The sequence below is a fragment of the Amblyomma americanum genome, chromosome 11 (assembly GCF_052857255.1).
Source record: "Amblyomma americanum isolate KBUSLIRL-KWMA chromosome 11, ASM5285725v1, whole genome shotgun sequence".
NCBI classification, from domain to species: domain Eukaryota; kingdom Metazoa; phylum Arthropoda; class Arachnida; order Ixodida; family Ixodidae; genus Amblyomma; species Amblyomma americanum.
In genome coordinates, this window is record NC_135507.1 from 7002821 (window position 1) to 7016663 (window position 13843).

At 47.6% G+C, this 13843-nt stretch overlaps 1 protein-coding gene across 1 annotated transcript in view; it reads left to right on the plus strand.

The window, feature by feature from the left end:
* The window catches only part of LOC144111227 (tyrosine-protein kinase transmembrane receptor Ror2-like), a 434452-nt gene that overhangs the window by 390973 nt on the left and 29636 nt on the right, over positions 1-13843 (plus strand). Inside the window, exon 6 of the mRNA XM_077644442.1 lies at positions 1665-1792. Coding sequence (XP_077500568.1) covers positions 1665-1792 — 128 coding nt within the window. The remainder of the gene's footprint in view (positions 1-1664; positions 1793-13843) is intronic.

Genomic DNA, 13843 nt, shown 5'->3' on the forward strand with positions numbered 1-13843 from the left:
TGTTGTAACTGCCTTTGGAGAATAGGGTGCAGGGTTGCCACACTGTCCAGGGTACAGGAGGTCCCTTTTGTTCAGCGGAAAGAATGTTTCGGGAACAGTTTTAAATTCATATTTTGTTATCTAGATGGGAGTGGAGGAGACGCTGGCATCCTTTATCGGAACCAACTACTCTCTACTGCAGTATAATGAATGCCTCTCTCCAGACAGACAAAAGCAAGCAACCCATGTTGAGTGTGCAGGTTTCACTTGATATTAATGCGGCTTCGCGGACGCGGGTATTGCGGACGCTGAAATGATAGGCGACTAGTAGAGGATTGAAAGGCACTGATCAGCATTATATATAACCACATCGGATGCTGCTGGTGATCCCCACTAGGTGTGTTCATATTTTTTATTATGTTGTAAGAGGTGCATGGTACGAAGCTGCTCAGGTTACTAAACTTCTTCCATTCCAAACGGAAACTCGCGACACGAAGTGTGGTGTACAGTTCATTGTCGTTTGTTTCGATGGGACCCGAAATTCGTCACAACATCGGGGACGCACTCCCGCTACGCCGAAGTCTGCTTAGTAATCGATATGAAATTTGCCGTCACATTTACCAGTTAAAGTTTACTTACTCGCTTTATGTATTGACTAAGTGCATATGCCTCGAAGTATTCTTTAGCCGTATGAATTCACTGTGTTTCCAGAGCGATTTTAGTGCTACCAATCAGGCGTGCAAACCAATTTTGGTCATGTGCATGTCTTCATACTCTCATAAAACTTCCTAGTTTCGTCCTGACTCAGTATGTTTTTTCATGGAGCTTCATCCTTTAATGAAGAGGGAATGAAGAGGGGAGGGGGGCACAAAAAGTAATTGAAGTTGACTCAGGTGGGCAAATAGCGGTAGTGAATGAACTAACACGGTCATTCAAAAAGGATGGAATGGGTAGATGAATTGCTGAGACACTACAATGCCTGCGCGATTTTCTTGACGTCGAACCGGTTCTGGAAAGACGCGTCAAAAGATTTTAGCTACGCAACTGGTTCGCCGTTTGCCTTTCTCAAACAAAATGCTGGAAAAAAAAGTCACCATTCACGTTTGTCATTTATGGTTGATAGGATTTGCAGAGCGTTCACTATCGTCGATTCATGTTCTACAGCATTTAAAGCATTGGAAACCCTAGATAGCTCGAGTGTGATCCCTAGCTTTGTCCGTGACTGATATCTCTGACTTTTGGTGGGTCTCATCTGCCGTCCTGTCTTTTTGTAAATAAAATAGAGTAATCGCTATTCCTTGAAGACCATCTTGACGATAATCCCAAATCAGTTTTAACAACATTTCGCAAAAATGCACAACATGACAAACCCATAAATTCCACGACTGTGATATCTTCTGAACAACTTGTTTCCTGACACCAGAGGTGACACCTATGAGTGTATCCTGTAATCAAGAAGCGCTGATTCTAGGCGTTATCACTCCGTAAAGTTTTGCTCTGCATATTTCATTATCGCAGTGGGATCGCAGTGTTTATCACATCGCTATTGATTAGCGACGCTACTTTAGCTCTTGCGTCGCCGTATTTACCGCGAAGAGCGCCGATTCTTCATTGTACTAGTATGTAATGACAAAAGTTATGTTGATTATTTTTCGCTTCACATCTTTTTTTCTTGTGTTTTGCAGTGCCGGCGGAGCTTGAAGGACCTCCTCGAACCACCCTCAACGTGTCAGCGGGCGCTGCTGTAGTTCTACGCTGCGATGCTGAAGGAAATCCGCCCCCTGTGATAACCTGGTTCAAGAACGGCAAAAAAGTGAGTCCCTGCCGCAGCATTACCTCGCTGTTTAAGCAGGCTTGATCTTAGTGCCTCAGTGATGGTCTTTTCTTTTGACCATGAAGGTCGTAAGGGTTTGTGTAATTCTACCCTCGCCAATTATTTCCATACATTGGTTATCCAGCCGTCGGCGGCGATGCTTCCGAGTGCTCCAGAAGATAATGGTTACTGCGTTTAACATTTCGTTACGCTTTGAACAGCACCCCTAGCGTGACCCCAAAGTTTTTTTTTCAGTTGCCGTGAAATCAGCACTCCCGCATGTTCGAAGTTTTCGTACTTCACCGATATATTTCCCTCACACTTACTGGAGTAAATCTGTCGCTCTAATTTCACGCCTCTGTTTTCATTGCCTTCCTTGTGGCAACGTTGAACCTGTCTTTCATTGCTTACCGATATGATGATGACACATGTTGTACCTTTTTGCTAGGACGGCTGTGACCCGTGTGGAACATGCAAAAATGCAAACAAGGTGCGTTGGTCGACAGTTTACTGTATTACATTGGTTATGTAAAGCCAAAATATTAATCGGTGAGCTGAACGAGTTTAGCATTGCGACCTGTGGTCTCCGAACAAGTTGCAACAGTCGCTGTGTATAGCCTCGTTGTATGGTTGTTTTCCTCGCTTCCTTTCTTTTACTTTAATGCACGCGTGTAAGTCGCACGAAACCTTGTTTCGGAGCCTAAGTTAATTAACGAATTAAAAGCACTGCTCAGTTTTTGCAGCGTCTTGTCTAATGGCTTACCTTACATCGCCCAACATAACAGGATGCAATCATGTCGTCCTTTCTGCCTTCCTCAACTCATGCTGTATTTTTGTTTCGAATGTCTTCTAATTATGGCGACACGCCCTTGCCCTCGTATATCAGGCATGCAGGGGTTGAACGTTGTTTCTTTTTCTACGGCAGGCGTTATTACATTGGCTGCACGGGTGCAGACGTTTTCGCTTTTGATATTTTAAACTCTCGATTTTCGTCTAATGTGTAGATAAACTTCTTCGCACTATTAGTTAATGAACAGAAAAGGCAGCTTTAAAGGCGTGATGGCCGAATTGGGGAGGGAGGGGGGGGGGGGGCGGTGACTACTGGTTGTGGAGCGTTTTGACCAAAGGAAGCCTTGTTCAAATAAAAAAAAAGGAAAGGGTCGACCGCCATGAACGAAAACAAGACCAACAACAGCGAAAGGTTATTTTAATGCACTATATGATGCAAAAAATAATTGCGCTGAGTAGTGCTATTCGCGAGTGGCTGCACACGGCATAATGTAACCTTAAGGCATATTTCGTGGAATTCTCAGCGCAAGTTCTGCCATTTAACATGCGCGTGTCTGCCATTCCTTCGAGTTCCTTCGAGAGAAGCCCCCGGTGCTCTATAAATTTAAGGCACTAACACTCTCGCTCCATAACTGTCGGACGCGTTTAGATCGACATGACGTTCAACATGAGAAGATGTCGTCGTCGTTAGCAGTAAACGTGCCTTCATATTAACCGTTTTTAGCTGTAATGCGTTATAACTGAAACCGCGCCACTACCTCGGTGTGACAGAGACAAAGGCAGCCTTCGTGATGATGTTGATAACATCGTGCGTTGGCTCCGAATCGCGTGTTTCTTCTCAGTGTTACTCTTCATTTATCTTCTGGTCTTTGTGCTTATTCAAGTGAAAAAGTGACGAGCCTAATACTTTTTAAAATCATGCATAGTTTGTATTTTCTTTTTACACAACGCGACGTCCATGTAAGCGCTTTCTGCCCATAAGCTGCGCCTAGCAAAGAGACCAACCAACAGTTTCTTGTGATGTTCTCCACTTAGTTGCGGTCATATTTTGGGCGTGTTGTTTGTATGTCACAAGGTGTTCTTAGCCGCTAGTTCCCACTGCCTAGGCGGCAAACAGGCGACAAACAGTGTACTGGCAAATGAACAAGTCCTGCTCTCCTGAACTAAAAGTTTAACATTACCAACTAGCGCCATCTGTTGCCCAACGGTAGTGAACACGGCGTAATTCAGGGAGATGTTCTCGCTTGTGACTATGAGAAAAGTACAAGTGCTTTTACATGCTGTGCGAGCACGTTGGTGCCGATGGCCAACTCTTCCTACGTGCTGCAAAATCTGATTTTCAGAATCGTTCTGCGTTCGCACTGACTAGTTTAGGTGGCCACACGAAATCAGTTAGGTATACCAAATGTTTACATTTCCCGTGGTATGTTTAGGGGCTCAGCGTTATACGGCAAGGTGTGGCAGCGGCACAAACTAAAAATGGTTTCCTAGTTTCCTGGGCTAAGAAGGGAAGAGGAGAGAATATTATACGGTGCAAATTCCTTCGCCTAGTTTTGCTCTAACACCTTCATATTATTACTTATTTCCCTGTCTGCCCAGTAGGCAAGGAAATGTAAAGATTTTTTCTTCTGCTCTTTGTTATGCACCATATCTACACCGCGTCAGCAGATAACCTCCTCTCACCCTCCTCCTGTTGCCTCGCGCGCATGATGGGCACGATTTATTGCTGAAATAAATTCCTTGCACGCGCCGGCCTTTCGTTTTTTCCTTTCATTTCCTGTCGTCGTCTAGTCTCGCAGCGCCTGCGTTATTGTAGTCGCATGCAAACCACCCCAGCAACACTGCTTTCTATTCTCACCTTTTTTTAATATATTGATTATTACACAACATTTAGGGTACTGCTGTGCAGCCATCCCTTATGCAAGCGTCAGCCAATCTTGCCCTTTCTCCACGCTGTAGCGTCAGCCGTAATTTGGAGCTTCGTGTGCCTTTTTTTCTTATTGCTCCATGCTTTAGCGAACCCGAGGAGCGCGTCGGTTAAGCTTGGCGTATCCAAAAAAAAAGCAAATAAAGCAAGCGCTCTCCCGCTGCCGGTCTGCCGCAACGCAGTCGAGCGCGCTTGACCCAAACCGGCGAATTTGGGAACGAGAAGGTTGAGAGAGCGCAGTGCGCGCCAGGGTGTAGCGTAATCGCACGTGTACTACACTACATCACGAGCGTTCGAGTGGGCCGCAGGGAGGCTGGGGAACGGGTTATGGCGCAAGCCATGTAATGGCGTGTTATAAAATAGAAGTGATCCATCACTTTCGAGCCTTCTCGAGCCCTGGTGGGCGGAAGACTCGAGCGCGCGTGTTTTTTGCCGACGTTCGGGAAGCGCTGCGTTGGTCGTTGGTGTGAAGCGTTTTCTACGCAATGGATAAGAAGACGGGAGGTGGGCGTCTTTCGAGGCCGAGCTGCTATGGTCGTGGGAACGCGTGGAGGATCGATGTATTTCGGTACCGCTCGCCTGCCTAGTTGCTTCTTCCAGGAGGTTTGTATGGGCATGCACGTGCGTGCTCTCTCGTATGCGTTTGTACTAAATAGCCTAGCGTTCATTGAGGCAATGCTTAGCACCTGCCTGATGAACGTCCGCCTGATCAGTATCACCTGAGTTGATGTTCTTATATTACACTATACATATTTAAATGATGGAATTTAAGTGGTGCAGCCTATGTACGGGGGCCTACTTTGCAGTCAGTAATTTGCAGCGACAGCTATTAGAGGCACGTTTCTTGCTCGTCGTCTTGGTTTTCTTCGGCGTAACACCACGGCATGCTTAATGTATAGCATGCAGTGGTGTCACGCATGTCGTCCAGTGCGCCTCGCTAATTGGTCAGCATGCAACGACGTCACGTATGACATCACTCCACCGCGCCACGATGACTGTTCCTCTGAAGTTTCTCAAATTTTATCTTGCTGGGTTCGTTTTACGTCTCGCATCGTTTCTCGGTTAATTTCGACTCCCCTTTTCGATTGTCGGTACAGTTGCCACTTGCAATGTCATAAATGACGTTGATGATGGCTAGCCGCTTGTGATGCAGGACGGAGTAAGCGGTGTCATTCGCAGTTTCTGGTATCAAAGACTATTCTTGCTGATAGCAAACATGTGGAAGAATTGAATGCAGGTTGTGGCACCTAAGCTAGTGACATTGTTTGAGCCACCCACGAATGGCGCAGGAATCTGGATGGGATAAATGCGGCATGTTTTCTAGTCACGACGGCTTAGGACTAGGATAGCAAAATTGTATTACAATTGTATTTCATTGCTAGTACCACATCGACTCTGCACCACACCTACACTGCACCACATTCACACCGTAGCCACAGTGTCCCACACCCACACTACACCACACCAACACCGTACACACTGCACCACACCCAAACTGCCACCCATAATTTGCACCAGGGACGCCGCAGTCCCACTCTCGCCAGTATTTCAAGGTTGATGTAGTGGACTGCAAGAATAGAATAACATCGAAGGAAAAGAATGGACGTAAGTCTCCGCAGCACTGCACGGCATTTGAGGAGACGCACGGTATAGCATCAGACCGGCGTGCTGCAACACGCGCTATACCGTGCTCTCTGGCGCGCTGTTGGTTGGTCGCTCGGCGGCCGCTCGCGATGACGTGTATCGCTCTCCTCGACGGATCGACCGGAAATGACGGCTTTGCTGGGAGCCGTCCTTCTCTTCCTCGGCGCGTATCATGTCGCGCAACTCGATAAGCGCGTCCAGGTTTGGCGCGCGATGCCAGGCGCTGAGATGGCGTGATTAATTATACGTCCGAGGCTGCGTCTTGCTTCTTCTGCTTCGGTCGTTCGCCTCCCCGTCGTTGCTGCTTTTGTTACCAGTAGCAGCAGCAGTGTCGAGTCGGGCTCACCACTGCTGGCTGACTAATGAGCGCGTGGAGCTAGATGCCCGGGTATGATGCGTCCGCTAGAGGAATGACTACCGCCGGCTTGTTTCTGCCGCTGATATGCGGCCAACGGGTTTTCTTTCACCTGACGCCGTATGCAGTGTGTTTCACCTAAGGCTTGGCACAGTTTTTAAAAGTAGGCTTTCTGAGTGAGAAGAGCGCTTTTTTCGCGGCGTAGCCTTGTCAGCGGCATAGTACTATCATAATGCAGCTAAGACATTGTAGCTAGCAGGATGTTTAACTAATAGAAGCAAAAGTATTACAGTCACTGACCAAGTCGAAGTAAAAACTGGTGACTGTAATATTTTTGCTTCTACTAATGGCATCCGCCTCGCATGCTGGAGATGCGGGGCTCGATCCCCAGTTCCGCCGGGTACCCACCGGTGACACAATAGGTACAAGCTTTTTCCTGGTCTGGTGCTCGGCTTATTTAGGGTGAAATGTTTGGGAAATGGGCGTAGAATAGTTGCTTTTACATTCAGTAATAAATTTACTAGCTTAGGCCCTCAAATAGCGGCACGTAATACGTGCTGGTGTTCATTCTATTCGAAATTATGGCAATAATCTTTCCACTCCTTTCCAACTGACGCAATTTGAAGCAGCAATTTCGTTGTTTTTTTATTTTTACAGGAAGAAGGAGCTGTCTTCTTTCACTCATATAAGTGGCTGAGCTACAGCTGTTTCAGCGCTCTCTCGCAAGCTGAGTGGGGTTACAGCCATCTTTGTTCCTTGTTTTGTATTTGACCTTTTTACGTAAGCCGCTCGATCACATCTTGTAGAGCGTAGAGCGACCCGCCTCGCATCTTTTCTTTCACCTAGTCTTTGAACCGTGTAACAATGGCAAGATAGCCTTTGCAAATCGTGCTTACGTGCGTTTCTTTTTATGTGCTTTTAGCTGCGTTCAAAAGCAACTTACGCAGTGTAATCTTTCGGTCTTGGCGCCCTTTGGAGAATGGTACCGCCAATTCCTTCGCCTGTGCCACAATGCCTTCCTTCGCACCACGAAGGCACTTCGCCTTGCTTCCACAGGCCGATCACGCGCAGCGGGAAGAGTCAGCAGGCAAAAGTATGATTGCATAATTTTGTTAACAGGAGCATTTCGAGCGGACGCAACGGTATCAGAGGGCTCTTTATTCCGCAGTTGCCTCTACCTAAATGTAACGCTGGGGCAGGAACATAAATCAATAACGTGACCCGACCCACCCGTTGGACGAGGGCAACCGAAAAAGGAAAAAGTGATAAATCGGTCGTCACGATTTCGCTGCCTCCCCCATCGTCCTTCTGACCGCACTTTAAAAAAAAATAGCACTTCTTTCCTTTCGCAGGCAGCACATATTACAGCGGGTGCTGCTGCCAATGGCAAAACAGACACAGTGGCAGAGAGGCGAGATTTAAACAGTGCTCGTGTGAATCATTAAAATACGCTAGCGGCTCCATCAATCCGGGGCTCGAGTTGAGATCGCGTCCATTCATCTCAGCGGAAGCCGGCAGAACGGAAGTTGCTGAGAGGGTCGACAGGACAGCGTAGAAAGGTTAAAGGAAAAGAGGCACGCGGGGTGAAACCGATCACCTAGGAAACACCACAACGTGGGGACTAAACGGGGGCTGGTTCCCCTCGCCAAAGACAACGGTTCAGAGTTTCAGGACCAAACACTAAAGTCTAGGAAGCGCGTAAGCCGGAGCCTTGCTGGAAAGAATGCTTTCTCTTTACATCAATTACGTCGTTTCGCTCTTTGTTTTTAATTTCTCTTCTGCTTAGTCTCTCGTGTCTATCCACGAATCCGAGGTTTCCGGTCTTTATTTTTTTATTCCTAGTGCCACCCTGGAATATTTTTTCTTTTTTGGGGGTAATGAAATAGTTCATATTTTGGCTTTTCCAAGGGTATGGATTTCACGGTCTGATGTTACTTTTCGTCCCTCGGATGGTCATTGTGCAGACTGCCGCAGCCGATGACGAAGATAGCCAAGAGAAGACGCGGGTTTGGGCAATGGGGGGGGCTTATTTTTGGACGTCCTGTTTTGTAAAGCAGCTTTCGCTTTTTGACTCCGATTGAATATCAAGCATCACTGCATGCTTGCTCGTGCCCCGGCCTTCCGATCAAAGCTCCGTCCTTTACTGCAAAACAGCATTATATATTCTTTCGGTTGCAGTATTTGTAACCTTTGTCTCAAAACATTTGGAGGTCTTTGTCCTGCAATTGACTGAATCCTTATGATGGTGACGCTTGTTGTGGCAGCGGCGATGGTGGTAGTTGTCTATGACGACCTTACACATATGCGCCTCGAATTCATGACGTTGCTCCAAAACGACATATCATTTGAAAGCTGTGCTATTACATAGTATGATATGCTGGGGTGTGATGTGGTGTGTGGTATGGTGCGTCGTGGTGTGGTGCAGTGTGGACGTGATATTGCATGGTGAGGGTGTGGTGTGGTATGAATGTAATGTGGTTGTGGTGCAGTATGGGTGTGGTGCAGTGTGGTGTGGTTCAGTGTGGGTGTGGTGTGGATGTTGGGCGATGTGAGTGTATTGCAGTGTGTGTGGTGTGGTATGGGTGCGGTGCAGAGTGATTTTGGTGTAGTGTAATGTGGGTGTAGTGTGGATGTGGTCTGGGTTGTGGTCTGGGTGCAGTGCAGAGTGGGTGTGGTGTTGGTGTTGTTCAGTGTGGGTGTTGTGCAGTGTGGGTGTGATGCAGTGGTGTGGTGTGGGTGTAGTGCAATGTAGTGGAAGTGTGGTGGGGTTTTGGTGTGGTGCAGTCTGGGTATTTTTTGGGTGGGGTGCGTTGTGAACGGTGTGCAGTGTGAGTGTGCTGCATGTGGGTGCAGTGTGGAGCAGCGGGTGTGGTGTGGGTTTGGTGCAGTGTGGTGTGGATGTGATGTGGCTTGGGTGTGGGTGTCTGTGAGTGTGGATGTGGTGTTGGCGTGTGATGTAGTTTGTGGTGTCACGTGAGGTTTAACATCCAAACGTTCCACGTACTCTACGAGAGACGCCGTAGTGGAGGCTCTCAAACTCCATTTCGAGCACCTGGGGTTCTTAACCTGCAGTAACATGGGCACGTTTTACATGGCCGCCGCTGGGATTCGAACCCGCGATGTGGAGCTGAGCAGTTGAGCGCTGTAACCGCTAAGCCACCGCGGAGGGTAAAAAAACTGCAAGGCTGCTGAAAGCCCTTGAAGTGCGATTCTATTCGCGATACTGCTAATGATAACAGTCATCATCATCACCTGGATTTGGTCCGCTACTGGACAGTCTCCCAATACTCCCTAGTTAGCCTTGTTGCGCCCCAGGGGCGTCCAGCCTATACCAGCAAACACCCTAATCTCATCTGCCCCACGCACCTTTGGTACCCACAGGTACACATCGTACTTCCCTTGGAATCCCCTTAATTACCCTAACAGGTGATTGCGCTCTTATACCTTTGCGTGGCTCGTCTTCATCGCGTGGGTAGGTTTTTGTTTGTTCTCGCGTAAGCCATTTCGAGTGGACTGTCAGGCGCAGCTGGCTCTTCCTCGCTCCGAAAAGTATTTCTGGGGAGGGTAACAGGTGGAACAAGTAGCCCATCGTAATGTCACCCTTCTCCGCCGCTTCCTGCAGCTTAACGGCAGTTTTAGTTAAGAGTCTATCCCTAATAGGGAACGGAAGGAGGTTAAGGGGACCTGGTTGTTTCAGCCACGGCGAAATAGTCCCAACTGTTTTGCCCCGTCAGGACACCGGCCTGCCACAACCTTCAGTGACGAGCTTGCGAAGAAGATCGCGTCCGCAAACATCACGGTGATCGTGGCAGTGGAAGAGTTAGTGTCCTCCTCCTACAAGGATTACCATGTCCGTGCCTGTTCCTGACGCATTGATGTAGTGCCTCTGGCGCCGGCGTTATGAATGAGTCGGTCGATCCTTTAATTGCGAGCACCGGAAAGATTCTGCCGGTTGCGCGTGCGGTGCGCAAGCGTTGTAATGTAATAAATTTTTCGTGCCATAGTGATGGTGGTAGCGCCTCCTTCCCCTATCTAACCCTGCCCCGCTCCCCTCTACCCTTTCTCCCGGCCTCTACCGCGCGCCGGTTGGCGGCCGTGATTGTTCCGCGCCACTCGCGGAGAGGCCCACTCACTCGTGTAATTAGAAAATTCCTGGCGCAGTTCTTGTTCTTTGTGACATTCGTGTCATCGTTGCCGTAGGTTATGACGTCCCTGTTCCCTAGCTGCGTGGGCTTAACTTTTATTCTATTTTTTGTTAACTTTTATTCTTCTTCAGGTGTTTATGTTTACTTGGCACATAACTGGTTCTCCTCTTGAATACAAATATCTGTTTATTACACATGGGCTTTGTAATTGTAACCTTTGTGTGCATATGCATCCTGTTCGCTGTGACCGCTGGATGAAGCAAGAGCCCTTGTCTGGCTACGCCTTTAGCTCATGCGTTTTTCTCCTTTCTCCCGTACTGAAAGGATGGATAAGCTTCAGTATACAATTTGGCTTCGCCCTGCGTTAATCTTGAGTGACAACCGCGCGGGTATTTTGTTCGGTGTATGCATACAAACAAACCCGTTTAGTTCGGTATACGTTGTACTAGTGCCCATGCAAGGCGACTGTTAATCATACCCCACCGCTATAACAGTGGGTTGTTTTCGTGGCATTAACTACAGCGCGTCGCCCCGTCGTGCAAATAAACGATGTTTAGCAGATCTCGCCCTTTAACCATCATCATTGGTGAGTTGATTTTCATGCTTGCTTATTTTTAGTCCACGCGACATATTTCATCTTTTGACTCGCACAGGCAGCAAGTATTTTATTCCCGTCCCAGTGGATTGAAGCGTAGGCAAGGTTTGCATTGTTCATGGCGAGTGCATGTTCTCATCTGAAAAGAAGTTAGAACTAGCTCCGTGTGTGAGGGCTTTAATAAAGAAATTATTTCTCTTGATCTGATAAATGCTCAGAGTAGGCCACTTGATTATTGCTACAAACAAAAGCTTGATAGTGGCGATGGCCTTTACCACTTTGTACCCGCGAGGAATGGTTAATCCTTGAAGGGACTAACAGCGGCTTATACCTCGTTCACGGCTAGTCTTTAATCGAGCAATGCTTGCTCTAGTGGTTATTACAATGAAGTCAATCCACAAATCACAATCCATTGTCGCACTTGTAGGCCTTTCTGGCCTGTTGTGTAGCCCACGCTCTTATATGTGGGCTGCCGGCGGTAAGCAATGATGCAACGCGATGAGAAACGAAGTTTCCTGCCTACGACGCGACAGCATATAATGTTAGACCTCTTTCATGCTCGTTTCTGACTATGTTGCGCCTTACACAGCTTGATCCTCGCCTCGCGCTATAATGTTCGCAGGCTTCAAAATGTCGAGATCGTACAGGTAGGTACACTTATTTTAATTTTACACTTATTTTAATTTTTAAATGAGACACTTATTTTAATTTTACCGAACTTAATTTCATAAGTGCGCACCCGCTTAGCCGAAGCTGGCGAACGCAAGAGACAGGCGTACATTGAAGGTGCCACTCGCAGGTTTGTGCGTAAGTTTAACGCCGAGCCAAACGGCATTACGTGTTCTGGCAACGACTAACTACCAAACATGCTCGGAATTTCAGCAGTACCTGCGCACTTAAACGCCTCATTCATCAGTGGGAGGATGGGTCAAGCACCAAGCTCGCGTTTGAATTTCCAGCGTGTTTGATGGCTGCCTGGTAGCTTCTTTTTTTTATACTTGCTTTGCTTTTTTGTTACTTCCTTCTTTATGTTGTTTTCTTTTTCTTCTGTTGTTTCTCTCTTTCTGGCTCGCATAATTATATTTGGTTTCCAGTTCGTGCCCGCACTGACTGGCACGCAGTGAGAGTCAGGAACGGACTTTGCAATGACTACTTTTTGTTTTCTTTTTCTCTCAGTGACACCATTTTTCCTGACCACACAGTCGCCGCCGGTCTCCCGGCCGTATAGCCATCATTGCCAAGCTGGTCAAGTTTCGAGGCTGTGTGTGTGTGGTCTTCTGTGTTGGCTTTCGCAGATGTGTGTCGACATAATGGCGTCCTGTGTGTGTGGCCAAATCTATTCCCACTCGGAGCGAGGAAGAAAGGGATGAGAGAGAGGGGGAGAGCAAGGATGAAAGAGGACGCGGAACTGTAGCGGCTCACAGCGCAACCATCGGCGTCGCCGGTTCCTATGTCGCGTCGATACTTCCTCCTATCCCTCAGCCCCTTCTACCTCTTTTACTGTGGACTGCTAATGGCCGGCCGTTTTGTCTCGGACACTTGGCTGCAGATGCTTATGGAAAATCGAAGCCTCATTCTATTATCCCGCCCCGGGAAAACAGTCGGGACCGGGGAACGCGATCCGGCCGCTGTTCTGTCTGCGTGTCTTCTATGCGTCGCGAGAGTGTTTCCCAAGAGTTTGCCGGCGCTAAATCAATGAATTTCCCTCTGAATTTTTTCTTTCTTTTTTTCTTCTTGTTTTGTTCGGGCTCCATAAACGGTTCTATCTTTCCTCTCCTAACGTCGTCGCTGCCATCTTGTTTGTTTGGTCGTTGATTTAGTGTCTTATCTCGGCCCAATATATCCCGCTGTATCTCCCCTTTTGTTATTCCATTTATTATCGGAATTCCTCTCGCCCTTTTCATCCCCCTCTGCCTTCCCTTCCTGTCTCTGTCTCCCGCCTTGCTAACTCCGAACGCGATGAGAGCACTGAGATGAAATGTGTGGGTTCTTCGTACTTTCCTGACCCGTTTTTTTTTTTTACCCTTCAGCATTTTCAGTAACTTTTTTGAATGCGGTCAAGCTTCGGGTCCCACCGCAAATAGGCCATACGTCCGTTTTGGCCGGAAACCTTTCGTAGCTCACTCACGACAAAGTCCAACCGTCTCCGAGCGATTCCGCAAGAGCAGAATTTGGCACCCAGAGGGAGAATTTTGTTCCAGCTCGGCGACTCAAATCTATACAAAAGGAGACTTAAGACAGGCCGGCATGACCGCGTTTTTTTTTTTTTATAGACCTGCGTAGTCGATAAACATTAGCGGCCGGCAGCCTGCTGGTATCGCCCTTCTCCCTGTTTCTTATAGTACGCACTCCTGATTCTTATTTCCCTAGAAAAATTTAAGCCGCAAAATGAATTGGTTCCTTTTACAGGTACCTAATAATAGTGCAAATCAATTAACTGAAACTAAAATCATTTCACATTTAAGTGCACACGAAGACTTCTAATACGGAAATGGGAAACCGTAGTGAATCCAAAATGCTTCGGTGTATAGTTCATCAGGGACAAACTACCATGGACTTTCTAAAGGGCCGCTTGTAATTTGTACGAAATGGCAGC